The 15,094-nt window shown below is 45.8% G+C and overlaps 1 protein-coding gene across 1 annotated transcript; it reads left to right on the plus strand.

Annotated features, from left to right (window-relative positions):
• The first annotated feature begins 9,376 nt into the window (after positions 1-9,376).
• On the plus strand, positions 9,377-14,414 carry LOC110496915 (G protein-coupled bile acid receptor 1-like). The gene has a single exon (XM_021572929.3). It carries the CDS (start codon positions 13,012-13,014, stop codon positions 14,077-14,079), a length of 1,068 nt encoding a protein of 355 aa, XP_021428604.3. The 5' UTR covers positions 9,377-13,011; the 3' UTR covers positions 14,080-14,414.
• Positions 14,415-15,094: the final 680 nt, after the last annotated feature.

The following is a 15,094-nucleotide window of genomic DNA, read 5'->3' on the forward strand; positions in this document are numbered from 1 at the left end:
CTATAGGGAGGAGGTCAGAGACCTGGCTGTGTGGTGCCAGGGCAACAACTTCTCCCTCAACATGATCAAGACAAAGGAGATGATTGTGGACTACAGGAAAAGGAGGACCGAGCACACCCCCATTCTCATCGACGGGGCTGTAGTGGAGCAGGTTGAGAGCTTCAAGTTCCTTGGTGTCCATATCACCAACAAACTAACATGGTCCAAGCACACCAAGACAGTCGGAAGAGGGCACGACAAAACCTATTCCGCCTCTGGAGACTGAAAAGATTTGACATTGGAACTCAGATCCTCAAAAGGTTCTACAGCTGCACCATCAAGAGCATCCTGACTGGTTGCATCACTGCCTGGTATGGCAACAACAGTGGCCTCCATCATTCTTAAATGGAAGAAGTTTGGGAACCACCAAGACACTTCCTAGAGCTTGCCGCCTGGCCAAACTGAGCAATCGGGGGAGAAGGGCCTTGGTCACTCTGACAGAGCTCCAGAGTTCTTCTGTGGAGATTGAATAACCTTCCAGAAGGACAACCATCTCTGCAGCACTCCACCAATCAGGCCTTTATGGTAGTGGCCAGATGGAAGCCATTAAAAGGCAAAGGCTTGGAGTTTGCCAAACGGCACCCAAAGGACTCTCAAACCATAAGAAACAAGATTCTCTGGCCTGAATTCCAATTGCCACGTCTGGAGGAAACCAGGCACTGCTCATAACCTGGCCAATACCATCCCTATGGTGAAGCATGGTGGTTGCAGCATAATGCTGTGGGGATGTTTTTCAGTGGCATAGACTGGGAGACTAGTCAGGATCGAAGGAAAGATGATCAGAGGAAAGTACACCAAGATCTTTGATGAAAACCTGCTCCAGAGCGCTCAGGACCACCGACTGGGGCGACAGTTCACCTTCCAACAGGACAACGACCCTAAGCACACAGCCAAGACAACCCAGGATTGGCTTCGGGACAAGTCTCTGAATGTCCTTGAGTGGCCCAGCCAGAACCCAATCGAACATCTCTGGAGAGACCTGATAATGTGTGCAGCAACGCTCCCCATCCAACCTTACAGAGCTTGAGAGGATCTGAAGAGAAGAATGGGAGTAAAACATGTTTATGTTTTGGGTTCTAATGGGGGTACGACAGTAGAACTAAGCTGATGGGGCATTTTAAGTTATATTCTTCAAGAATCAGTGGCTATATATCTTGATTTTCTTCGTCAAATGTATTCAAGCTTTAAAAGGGGAAAGCACATAAATTGTAGGAAAATCTAGGTGAGGATAACCTCCTTTCTAGGAAGAGGCAGTGGCCACTAGTCCAGTGTTTCCCAGTGTTTTCCATTCCACCAGTACACCCAAGTAACAGTATACATTTTGTTGTAGTACACCTCATTCAACTTGACAACGAATCATAAAGCCCTTAATGAGTTGAATCAGGTGAGTTTTGTTTGGGGGGGGGGGGGGGGTTACAACAAAAATGTGTGCTGCTGGGTGTTCTGGAGGACTGGAATTGAGAAAGTTAGGCTACCATATTTTCCTGTGAACCCGAGGGGCTAAAATGATCTGTGTCATGACAAGCCCTTTCCCCCAGGAAAAGCCTCATAAGCAGATGTTTATGTCCTGTAAGAATGTAATGATATTGCTGTTTTATTGCAGTGGCCTATATATTCTACCCAGCAGGAAAGGCATTAGCCAACTAGCTACTGTTTTGTTGCTATGCCAATGCTTGTGAAATGTCTATCTCTTTACCAAACTGGTCTTTAGAGAGAGTGTGTGGGAGGGTCAGAGCTAGTATAACAGAAAGACCAAGGCATTATCACATTTTATGGGTGTGTTTAGTAGTTGTTTGTCAGGATTTGCAAAGACCCAAGTACAGTAACACTAACTATCCTCATCTTATTCCTATTTAATCATGTGTGGGTTTTAATGTAGCTGAAGGATAGTGCTATATCCTCTGTTGTGGTTGGTTGCCAGGCTCCAATGAGACTGTGTATGATTGGTCACGGATATGGTGATGAAACCCAGACAGGGACAATACAGGTCTGGAGAACTCTACAGTTAAATGCACAGGAAGCTACTGGGTATAACGTATGGCTTCCACCGCCATCACTCCTCTCCTCTCATCCCTCTATAGTCTATACTATATCCTCCTACATCATTCCACTCTCCTCCCAATCCTCCCATTTATCTGTCTATTCCTCGCTATTGCTGCCATCACTCCCTCCTCTTCTCATGTCGGAATTCTCCCCCTGCTCCTTCCATCACTCCATTCCATCCATAGCCCTCCTCCTTCCATCACTCCATTCCATCCATAGCCCTCCTCCTTCCATCACTCCATTCCATCCATAGCCCTCCTCCTTCCATCACTCCATTCCATCCATAGCCCTCCTCCTTCCATCATTCCATTCCATCCATAGCTCTTCTCCTTCCATCACTCCATTCCATCCATAGCCCTCCTCCTTCCATCACTCCATTCCATCCATAGCCCTCCTACTTCCATCACTCCATTCCATCCATAGCTCTCCTCCTTCCATCACTCCATTCCATCCATAGCCCTCCTCCTTCCATCACTCCATTCCATCCATAGCTCTTCTCCTTCCATCACTCCATTCCATCCATAGCCCTCCTCCTTCCATCACTCCATTCCATCCATAGCCCTCCTACTTCCATCACTCCATTCCATCCATAGCTCTCCTCCTTCCATCATTCCATTCCATCCATAGCCCTCCTCCTTCCATCACTCCATTCCATCCATAGCCCTCCTCCTTCCATCACTCCATTCCATCCATAGCCCTCCTACTTCCATCACTCCATTCCATCCATAGCCCTCCTCCTCCCCAATCGCTCCTTTTACCACTCACCTGCCTTCTTTTCTCTCTATTCCATCCATCATCTTCCTCCTGTCCTTTCTCTATTCCCCCCTCTTCCACACCTCCATTTCTCATCTCCATCAGAGGGGAAACAAAACAACGGTCTCCCAGGACAGTGTGCCCAAGCGCTTATTTCCTACATCTGGATATCTCAAACCAGCCCAACTGTGATGCTGTTGACACACTCGTTCTGAGTGCACCTGCACGCGCCGTGTGCCAATGTGCTTTAAATACCCAGTGTGGCATGACTTTCATATTTCATGTCAGTCACACAACAGAGACCCCTTTTGCTACGTACATACAAACGTTCACACAACATCCTCTCAACGTTACCTCAGTTTATGGGCATGACTGGGGTAAGTTGGAGCTGGCCTGGCGACCTGGTAAAAGTAACACCTGCGATGAGTGTAGTTGGTCTTAGAGCGATGTGAGGATTTTATGTTTGTCTGTCACAGTGCCACTGCTAACGTTAGGGTTTTTGGCCCCAAAGGTTAATGTGTGTGTGTGTTTATCACAAAAGGAGCTTCGCAGGGATTTAGCACCAGCCTGTCTCTAAGGATTTACAGCCTGTGAGAGGTAGTTCGTGGAATTCAATAGGGGTCGACCACAAAGAGGGTATGGGCTACTGTAGCAAACCGATACAGTGAGAAAGAGGTGGTTATACTACATGTAAAAGTCAACACATTTATTATTACAGCATGTTAATTACCCTTTACTAAGTCTGTTGACTGAGAACACGTTGATTCCTGGGAGATATGGGGAGAGTTGTGGCTGATAGCTTTGGAGAACCATATTATTTAAAGAAGTTTCTAGAGAACTAGATAAAAGGAGAATCATTTCTACTATTTTAGTTTTTTGCTCTTGTATTTCCTAGAAGACAGAAATCCTAAAAGTGAGGGAGCCTTTTGGTTTATGTCTGAGTGTTCTCTGTCATCTTCCTCTTTCAACTGACTGATAACCCTCCATATTGTGTTATGTGTGTGTGTGCTTGTGCATGATTGTATTGTGTGTGTGTGTGTGTGTGTGTGTGTGTCGTCCCTGCACAATGTCTCCTTAGCTAGCAGGCTTTGGAGAAGAGTTGTGTTTAAAAGCGTTATCACATTGGAAGCTACGGGCCCCCAGTGCTACGGACCAATCCGTCTCATTGCCAAGTCCAAACTATTGCTGAGGGAGTCTGTTTATACAGCATAACTGGCCGACTGGAAGCCGGGCCGTCCATCTACAGAGATGTTTAAAGATGACTCTTATTTGACCAGCTCTATAGATTAATATACTGTATATACCATTAGGTGTAAATGTTTGCAAAGGACATACAGTCATAGGAATCTTGTGTTGGATACAGGAGCATCTGGGGTTGTGGATTGAGAAGTAAGGAATGTGTGCTTGCGTTGGGGGCCGGTGGAAAAGGAACATCCGAAGAGGATAGTTGTAGACATGTAGTTCATCACATGATCTTCATCATAATGGCCAATAATTTCTTAATTTAAGATGGCCAATAAGGCATCATTTCATAAACACATCCGCAGTCCACACATTTCCCAAATGTATAATGTGAATACTCCCTTTAGCTCTGTTGTGGCACCTGACTGACAGCAACTCACTGCTTACAGGCAGTGCTCCCACTTCCCCTCTCTGAGTGTACTTCCCCTTTAAGACCCAGCATCTGTTAGGAAGCCCCTGCACTCAGCTCCTCTCTGCCTCACCACAAGGGCTTTCTGAGGGGCAGCAGGACAGTTCTCTGTAGCGTTGGCTAGATTCACCACAGGGAGTGTGAGTAGTGTGACAAGTCATTTAGAGAGTGTGGAAGGTCACAGAGGAGAAAGGGTGTTATTTGGGATCTACAGGTTGTTGATATAAATAATACCTGTCTGTGGCATACACCTGTTCCCTAATCAAATGACGATACGGCGTTTCTCCTTCACAGGGAACCAACGACTGAATCTCTTGTCCTACAAAGGTGAGCTTTGTCTTCAACACCATTTTCTTGTAATGGACATATGAATCAAGACTTATGAATCACATGAGCATTTAGACTTGACTAAACCTTAATTAAAATGGTCAAATTACTGTAAAATGAAAATGTACATTTGCCTTTTTAACTGTAAAATGATCAAAAGCAAATTAGTATTTTGTCATAGGAGGATTTTCTAATAGGAGAAACACAGTTACATCTGGCTATAACCCAGTGTTTTGTAATCCTGGTCCTGTTTTAGCACTACACACCTGATTCAAATGATCAACCCATCATCGAGATTTGATGACTTTAATCAGGTGTGTTAGTGCTAAGGCAAACACTAAAATGTGCACTCCTTTGGATCCACAGGACCAGGATTAAGAAACACTCCTCTCTAACCTACCATTTCTCTGAGCAATGGATCTTATTCAGGGCTGGGCAACTCCAGTCCTCAGGGGTCGGAGTAGTGTCACACTTTATCCACATCCCTAGTAAACACAGCTGATTTAAACTCATTGAATTCTAAACTGACGATCATGATTAGTTGATTATTGGAGTCAGGTGTGTTAGATGGCGCTGGGGCAAAAGTGTGACACCTATCAGGCCCCCGAGGACTGGAGTTGCCCATCCCTGATCTAAATGAACACTCCATTTTGAAAGAATGGAAGCCATTCATTTAACCTCTTTGTATAGGGTTGACAAGGGAGCACAGGTTATGCGTTAGTCCATGGGAGAATCCTGTATGTTACAGTTCAGCCATACAAGGACATTAACCCACGGTCTCTTACAAGGACATCTGTTACCACGCCACTGTCAAACTGCATGGAGTCTTTTCTCTGTCTGTGTTATAAAGCAGTTTTTTACTGGTTCCTCTAAGCAAAGGAGTCAAAAGGTTGGCTTTGCACAAATCAAATTGCATTGGACACATACACATGGTTAGCCGATGTTATTGCGAGTGTAGCGAAATGCTTCTACATCCGACAGTGCAGCAGTATCTAACACGTAATATCTAAAAATTCCACAACAAAACCTAATACACACAATCTAGTAAAGTAATGGGATGAGAATATATAAGTATAAAATATATGGATGAGCAGTGACAGAGCGGCTAAGATGCAATAGATAGTGAAGAATAGATAGTGAAGGATACAGTTTCTACATATGAGATGAGTAATGCGAGATATGTAAACATTCTTAAAGGGGCGTTATTAAAGCGACTAGTAGTAATGATAATAGTATATTCTATTAAGCAGATGCTTTTATCCAAAGCGACTTGGAGTCATGCGTGTTCCCAGGTGGTCCCGGGAATCAACATATATTCTGGCATGTTGATTTATTACCTTTAGGCACATTACAACACATCATTAAGAAGAGCTTCAACTCGTAAAGTAGGGCTACAGATGTAGGATCTTAATCTGAGACAATTTTCTACAGCAGGAGGATAATTCTGCAGCAACAGGAAATGAGCATTATGTGGACTAGAATTTAATGAAAAAATAAAATAATTGTAGAAGTTAGTACGTTTTTCGTTAGTATTTTATTAGGGTCCATGTTTGCTACAGCCAAAGCTGCAGCTCCTCTTCCTGGGGTCCACACAAAACATAAAATATGACAAAGTTCAGAACACCAACAGACAATTACAGCTGAAGGACAGAACTACATAAAATGACAATACATAGCACTAATAGACAGGTACAGAGCTACATTTTTAAAATAAGAATACACACTCATATTATCATGTCTTAGCAATCCATGTACACACAATAGTGGCTACACTGCAGTCATCCATTTTGTTACAGTTGCTTAACGTTACAATTGCAGCTCCTGATCCTGATCCCTCAGAACCAGTTGTTCTGTAAACACTAGCGAGAATCTCACAACATTAGAAACCACCCGTGTACAATATGATTCATAGATGCTACTGAATGCAAGTGCAACGAAAAAACAACAATGGAAAAGCAACGGTTCTTCCAGCTAAGGCTTCAACCACTGTTTTCACCATAGCAGCCGGGCCATTCAGCTCATAAATGAGCTATCAATTAAGTTGTCTCCCCGCTAAGGCTTCAACCACTGTTTTCACCACAGCAGCCGGGCCATTCAGCTCATAAATGAGCTATCAATTAAGTTGTCTCCCCGCTAAGGCTTCAACCACTGTTTTCACCATAGCAGCCGGGCCATTCAGCTCATAAATGAGCTATCAATTAAGTTGTCTCCCCGCTAAGGCTTCAACCACTGTTTTCACCATAGCAGCCGGGCCATTCAGCTCATAAATGAGCTATAAATTAAGTTGTCTCCCCGCTAAGGCTTCAATTTAATCCTTCACTTCAGCAATCGTGTTGGAGTTTTCTGAGGCTAAAGTTTCAATTTAGTCCTTCAATTTAGCTGCATATGTGGTCTTTTTAGAGAGCCATCTGTTCAAATCAAGTCTGGCATTTTAAAGTGGAAATTACATACTTTAGAAGCCTTTTTAAACCTTGAATACACTACAGGTTTGCAAGAAAATTCTCAGCTACAAATGCGTGATCAAATTAAGATCCTGCATCTGTACATGAGGGTGTTACTGTATGTGAGACATTGTATCTCACATAGAAATGTGTTTAGGAACGCTTAGCTTTTTCCAGTGTGGTGTCACTTTCTACAACCCTGCATTAGTTGTGTTTGTCTAGATACTGGACCCTCAGCCAGCTGGGTGTTTAATAACTAACCACAGAGTCTGACCTGATGGGGTCTGTTCAGTACACTCGTGGAAAAAAAGGGTTCCAAAAGGGTTCTTTGGTTGTCCTCATAGGAGAACCCTTTTTGGTTCCATTTAGAACCCTCCGTGGAAAGGGTCCTACCTGGAACTCAAAGGGGTTCTACCTGGAAGCAAAAGGGTTCTTCAAAGGGTTCGCCTATGGGGACAGTCCAATAACCCTTTTAGGTTCTAGACAGTACATTTCTTTCTAAGAGTGAAGTGTGCAAGCTTACGAAACAAATGCATTTAGATAGAGTATATGCAATTGCTTGTCATATAGAATATATCTATTATATTTCTATCAAAACATTCAGATAGAAATGTATAGCATATACAGTAATATAGGGCTTTCATTGTGTCAACTCTAACCCCCCCATCCAAATATGATTACCTGTCATACACAGTAATATAGGGCTTTCATTTTGTCAACTCTACCCCCCCATCCAAATATGATTACCTGTCATATACCGAAATATAGGGCTTTGATTTTGTCAACTCTACCCCCCCCCCCCCCCCCCCAGTTGTTGTCCTTCTCTCTTCCTGTCTATTCAGACCAAAGGCTTGATATTACATTTCCTTTGGGATCAATCTACGTGAACCGCAGCAGTCTGCAGGAAGAAAACAAAGACACTCGTCTTTTAAACATTCCTCTCTCTTACGCTGGGGCAATGGAGAGGAAACAGTAATCCTGCGGCCATGATGACTGTTGTAATTGTGTTTAAAGAGATAACATCCATGTACATCTATCTACAAGTGGAGAGACAGAACACGAAGACACTGTGTTTTACCTAAAGAGGCCATTTAACCAATAAACTAGGGTTATTCAATTACAGACCCTCAAGCCCTGATGTACTGCTGGGACTCTTTTCTGCCTGATTTGTTAATCAATTAATACCATTGATACGTGATGCTAGAGACAGAGGCTATTTCAGGGGTCCAAGCCTGTCTTACTTGACAGACTGGGTTTACAGCATCATATTGTAACGATTCTCGTCCTCCTCTTCTGAGGAGGAGTAGTAGAAGGATCGGAGGACCAATGGTAAGTGTCCAAATTGTATTTATTATATGAACACAAAACAAAAACAACGAGAACGAAACAGTCCTGAACAGTGAAATACAAAACACAGAACAGAAAATATTCACCCACGAAACATTGGTGGGAAAAGGCTACCTAAGTATGATTCTCATTCAGAGACAACTAACGACACCTGCCTCTGATTGAGAACCATACCAGGCCAAACGCAAAATACAACATAGAAAAACAAGCATAGACTGCCCACCCCAACTCACGCCCTGATCATACTAAAACAAAGACAAAACAAAGGAACTAAGGTCAGAACGTGACAGTACCCCCCCCCCCCCCCCCCCAGCTCAGGACAGACGGGAGACCCTGGCCGCTCAGGACAGACGGGAGACCCTGGCAGCTCAGGACAGACAGGAGACCCTGGCCGCTCAGGACAGACGGGAGACCCTGGCCGCTCAGGACAGACGGGAGACTTTGACAGCGCTGGGCAGGAGGAGGACTCTGGCAGCACTGGACAGGCGGGAGCACCTGTAGGAAGGAGACGGAGAGACAGCCTGGTGCGGTGGGGACCGTGAAGGCGCACTGGAGCTCTCACCGGATAGACCGGACCATGAAGGCGCACTGGTGAAGGCGCACTGGAGCTCTCGAGCACCGAGTCTGCCCAACCCTACCTGGCTGGAACTCATTGAGTTCCCTGAATTCCTATCGGACCTTGTAGTCATAGCAGATAATATTCTAATCTTTGGTGACTTTAATATTCACATGGAAAAGTCCACAGACCCACTCCAAAATACTTTCGGAGCCATCATCGACTCAGTGGGTTTTGTCCAACATGTCTCTGGACCCACTCACTGTCACAGTCATACTCTGGACCTAGTTTTGTCCCATGGAATAAATGTTGTGGATCTTAATGTTTTTCCTCATAATCCTGGACTATCGGACCACCATTTTATTATGTTTGCAATTGCAACAAATAATCTGCTCAGACCCCAACCAAGGAACATCAAAAGTCGTGCTATAAATTCACAGACAACACAAAGATTCCTTGATGTCCTTCCATATTCCCTCTGTCTACCCAAGGACGGCAGAGGACAAAAATCAGTTAACCACCTGAGGAACTCAATTTAACCTTGCGCAATACCCTAGATGCAGTTGCACCCCTAAAAACTAAAAACATTTATCATAAAAAACTATCTCCCTGGTACACAGAAAATACCAGAGCTATGAAGCAAGCTTCCAGAAAATTGGAACGGAAATGGCGCCACACCAAACTGGCTTGGAAAGTACTGCCGTGCAGTACCGAAGAGCCCTTACTGTTGCTTTATCATCCTATTTTTCCAACTTAATTGAGGAAAATAAGAACAATCCGAAATTCCTTTTTGATGCTGTCGCAAAGCTAACTAAAAAGCAGCATTCCCCATGAGAGGATGGCTTTCACTTCAGCAGTGATAAATTCATGGACTTCTTTGAGGAAAAGATCATGATTATTAGAAAGCAAATTACGGACTCCTCTTTAAATCTGCGTATTCCTTCAAAGCTCAGTTGTCCTGAGTCTGCACAACTCTGCCAGGACCTAGGATCAAGAGAGGCACTCAAGTGTTTTAGTCCTATATCTCTTGACACAATGATGAAAATAATCATGGCCTCTAAACCTTCAAGCTGCATACTGGACCCTATTCCAACTAAACTACTGAAAGAGCTGCTTCCTGTGCTTGGCCTTCCTATGTTGAACATAATAAATGGCTCTCTATCCACCGGATGTGTACCAAACTCACTAAAAGTGGCAGTAATAAAGCCTCTCTTGAAAAAGCCCAACCTTGACCCAGAAAATATAAAAAACTCTCGGCCTATATCGAATCTTCCATTCCTCTCAAAATTTTTAGAAAAGGCTGTTGCGCAGCAACTCACTGCCTTCCTGAAGACAAACAATGTATACGAAATGCTTCAGTCTGGTTTTAGACCCCATAATAGCACTGAGACTGCACTTGTGAAGGTGGTAAATTACCTGGCATTAATTAATTAATTAATTAATTAATTAATGGCATCAGACCGAGGCTCTGCATCTGTCCTCGTGCTCCTAGACCTTAGTGCTGCTTTTGATACCATCGATCACCACATTCTTTTGGAGGGATTGGAAACCCAAATTGGTCTCCACGGACAAGTTCTGGCCTGGTTTAGATCTTATCTGTTGGAAAGATATCAGTTTGTCTCTGTGAATGGTTTGTCCTCTGACAAATCAACTGTAAATTTTGGTGTTCCTCAAGGTTCCGTTTTAGGACCACTATTGTTTTCACTATATATTTTACCTCTTGGGGATGTCATTCGAAAACATAATGTTAACTTTCACTGCTCTGTGGATGACACACAGCTGTACATTTCAATGAAACATGGTGAAGCCCCAAAATTGCCCTCGCTAGAAGCATGTGTTTCAGACATAAGGAAGTGGATGGCTGCAAACTTTCTACTTTTAAACTCGGACAAAACAGAGATGCTTGTTCTAGGTCCCAAGAAACAAAGATCTTCTGTTGAATCTGACAATTAATCTTAATGGTTGTACAGTCGTCTCAAATAAAAGTGTAAAAGACCTCGGCGTTACTCTGGACCCCAATCTTTCTTTTGAAGAACATATCAAGACCATTTCAATGACAGCTTTTTTCCATCTACGTAACATTGCAAAAATCAGAATCTTTCTGTCCAAAAATGATGCAGAAAAATTAATCCATGCTTTTGTCACTTCTAGGTTAGACTACTGCAAAGCTCTACTTTCCGGCTACCCGGATAAAGCACTAAATAAACTTAGTTAGTGCTAAATACGGCTGCTAGAATCCTGACTAGAACCCAAAAATGTGATCATATTACTCCAGTGCTAGCCTCCCTACACTGGCTTCCTGTCAAGGCAAGGGCTGATTTCAAGGTTTTACTGCTAACCTACCAAAGCATTACATTGTCTTGCTCCTACCTATCTCTCTGATTTGGTCCTGCCGTACATACCTACACGTACGCTACGGTCACAAGACGCAGGCCTCCTAATTGTCCCTAGAATTTCTAAGCAAACAGCTGGAGGCAGGGCTTTCTCCTATAGAGCTCCATTTTTATGGAATTGTCTGCCTACCCATGTAAGAGACGCAAACTCAGTCTCAACCTTTAAGTCTTTACTGAAGACTCATCTCTTCAGTGGGTCATGTGATTGAGTGTAGTCTGGCCCAGGAGTGGGAAGGTGAACGGAAAGGCTCTGGAGCAACGAACCGCCCTTGCTGTCTCTGCCTGGCCGGTTCCCCTCTTTCCACTGGGATGCTCTGCCTCTAACCCTATTACAGGGGCTGAGTCACTGGCTTACTGGGGCTCTTTCATACCGTCCCTAGGAGGGGTGCGTCACTTGAGTGGGTTGAGTCACTGATGTGATCTTCCTGTCTGGGTTGCCCCCCCCCCCCTTGGGTTGTGCCGTGGCGGAGATCTTTGTGGGCTATACTCGGCCTTGTCTCAGGATGGTAAGTTGGTGGTTGAAGATATTCCTCTAGTGGTGTGGGGGCTGTGCTTTGGCAAAGTGGGTGGGGTTATATCCTTCCTGTTTGGCCCTGTCCGGGGGTGTCCTCGGATGGGGCCACAGTGTCTCCTGACCCCTCCTGTCTCAGCCTCCAGTATTTATGCTGCAGTAGTTTGTGTCGGGGGGCTAGGGTCAGTCTGTTATATCTGGAGTACTTCTCCTGTCTTATTCGGTGTCCTGTGTGGATTTAAGTGTGCTCTCTCTAATTCTCTCTTTCTCTCTTTCTTTCTCTCTCTCGGAGGACCTGAGCCCTAGGACCATGCCTCAGGACTACCTGACATGATGACTTGCTGTCCCCAGTCCACCTGGCCGTGCTGCTGCTCCAGTTTCAACTGTTCTGCCTTATTATTATTTGACCATGCTGGTCATTTATGAACATTTGAACATCTTGGCCATGTTCTGTTCTAATCTCCACCCGGCACAGCCAGAAGAGGACTGGCCACCCCACATAGCCTGGTTCCTCTCTAGGTTTCTTCCTAGGTTTTGGCCTTTCTAGGGAGTTTTTCCTAGCCACCGTGCTTCTACACCTGCATTGCTTGCTGTCTGGGGTTTTAGGCTGGGTTTCTGTACAGCACTTTGAGATATCAGCTGATGTACGAAGGGCTATATAAATCAATTTGATTTGATTTGGTCTCTAGACCAGAGAGCAGTTTGCGTTTACATTTACATGTCGGTCATTTAGCCAACATTCTTATCCAGAGCGACTAACAGGCAGTTTGTTTTTGAGCTCTGAATATATCATGCTCCATGACCTCTGGTCTCACTGTATTCTGTCTGTCTGTCTTCACCCAGGCTTCCTGCAGTTTAATGGGAGCTGTGGAAGTCTCCGTAGCAGTGGGGGCAAAGGTCTGGCACGCTAAGGACAACTGTGGAGGAACACAACCACCGCAACCGCAGCCATGGATGACCTGGCTAATGACTCTGCTGTGCGGCCGCTGCTGTCGGAGGCACGTCTCATCTACGCCATCACCGTGCCCCTGTCCACCGCCATCATCCTGGCCAACCTGGTCATCATCCTGGGCATCTCCTGTAACCGTCAGCTCTACAACACCCCAAACTACTTCTTCCTGAGCCTGCTAGTGGCTGACCTGTGTACGGGCGTGGCCCTACCGTTCATCCCCTGGATGGGACTCAACCGTCCACTGAGTTTTAGCTCCTGTCTCCTGGTTCATATTTTTCCTAATTTCTTGTTCCTGGCGTTCCTGTTTAACCTGGTGATAGTTCATTATGAGAGATACATGTGCATCATGAGTCCGTTACATTATAGTAGCTTCTGGGTTCACCGCCACTTCCCGCTGGTGCTGCTCGCCGTGTGGGTGCCGCCACTGCTCTACGCCTCCCTGCCCGCCTTCGGCTGGAACAACCGGGCCGGCCCAGGGTGGAACGGCTGCTGCTCGTTTAACGACACGGGCACGCTGGGTGCGCCGGTGAACTGTTCCACCGTGGTGGTAGCGGCGCCGGGCGGCTCCGAATGCTGTTCTTACAGACGGGTCTTCCCCAACGCCTTCATCTACCTTGAGGTGTACGGGCTGCTGGCGCCTGCCATCCTGTCCATCGCGGGCATGACGGGACGTGTGCTGTGGATCACCCGGGGCCAGATGAAGGACATCTGCCGGCTGCACCGCTCCGTGGCGACCAGGGGGGGCGGTCAGGCCTCGGAACGGGAGCAGCGGCTCAACCTCCGCTACACGCGGTGCGTGGCTGCCGTGTCGCTGACCTTCCTGGCCTGCTGGGTGCCCTACATCATCTACATACACGTCTCCGTGGTGTTTCTGCTCAGCAAGGAGATGCGCGGGAACTCCACCACACACATCGTGCTGTCGTGCACAGGGATCGGGAGCATGGCAGTGATGCCGCTGGTCCTGGGGCTGGCCAACAGGCAGTACACGGACCCGGTGAGGAAACTCCTCCATAAACTCCGAGACAGATGGAGGAGGAGACAGGATTCTGAGGATATGGCTCTCTGAGTAGCTAGGACAGGACTGCTCTCACTTTGGGGATGGACGTGTGGGATTATAAATGGGGATTATAGCATATGGATGATGAAGCATTCTCTACTCCTGGATGAGGGCAGTGGCGCCCCGAGTCTGTGGACTCTAGCTGTAAGGGAGTAGCAGAAAGACCCCATTCGAGGTGCAGGACTGGTAGGGTTGCCCCACCTCTCCCATGTCTGTCAGTTTATAGTCACAGCATGTGTGACTCTTGCCATTGGGGCCATTGAGCGCGTTATGTTTAAATCCATCAGTATACATGTGTACACTACTTGGGTAGTCATAATAAATTCAAAACAATCACTGTAAAAGTCACCAATCTTTCTATTTTTCAAGTTGATTGAATCCATTTGAGAGAAACAGAATGTTATGAATTATCAACAGAGACGTCTATGATGATGAACTGGGCTCATTTGGATATGAAAGAGCAGATGGGACGAATTAAGATGGATCTAAATGACTACTCCATCAATCACTACAGCATCTCATCTCCTCCCCCTCTCGTTCTCTCTCTCCCTCTTTCTCTCTCCCTCCCTCTCTCTCTTTCTCCCCCCCTCTATCTTTCTCTCTCTCCCGGTCTCTCTCTTTCCCAACTCTCTCTCCCTCTCTCTCTCCCTCCATTCCTCCCTCTACTTATCTTTCTCTCTCTCTCCCTCTCTCTCTCCCTCCATCCCTCCCTCTACCTATCTTTCTCTCTCTCCCCCTCTCTCTCTCTCTCTCTTTCCCTCCATCCCTTCCTCTACCTATCTTTCTTTCTCTCTCTCCCCCTCCATCCCTCCCTCTACCTATCTTTCTTTCTCTCTCTCCCCCTCCATCCCTCCCTCTACCTATCTCTCTTTCTCTCTCTCTCTTTCCCATATCTGTCTCCTTTCTCTCTCTCTCTCCCTGCATCCCCGCCTCTACCTATCTTTCTCTCTCTCTCTCTCTCTCTCTCTCTCTCTCTCTTTTTCTCTCTCCCTCTCTCTCTCCCTGCATCCCTCCCTCTACCTAT

The sequence above is a fragment of the Oncorhynchus mykiss genome, chromosome 18 (genome assembly GCF_057628025.1).
Source record: "Oncorhynchus mykiss isolate SJ-2025 chromosome 18, ASM5762802v1, whole genome shotgun sequence".
NCBI classification, from domain to species: domain Eukaryota; kingdom Metazoa; phylum Chordata; class Actinopteri; order Salmoniformes; family Salmonidae; genus Oncorhynchus; species Oncorhynchus mykiss.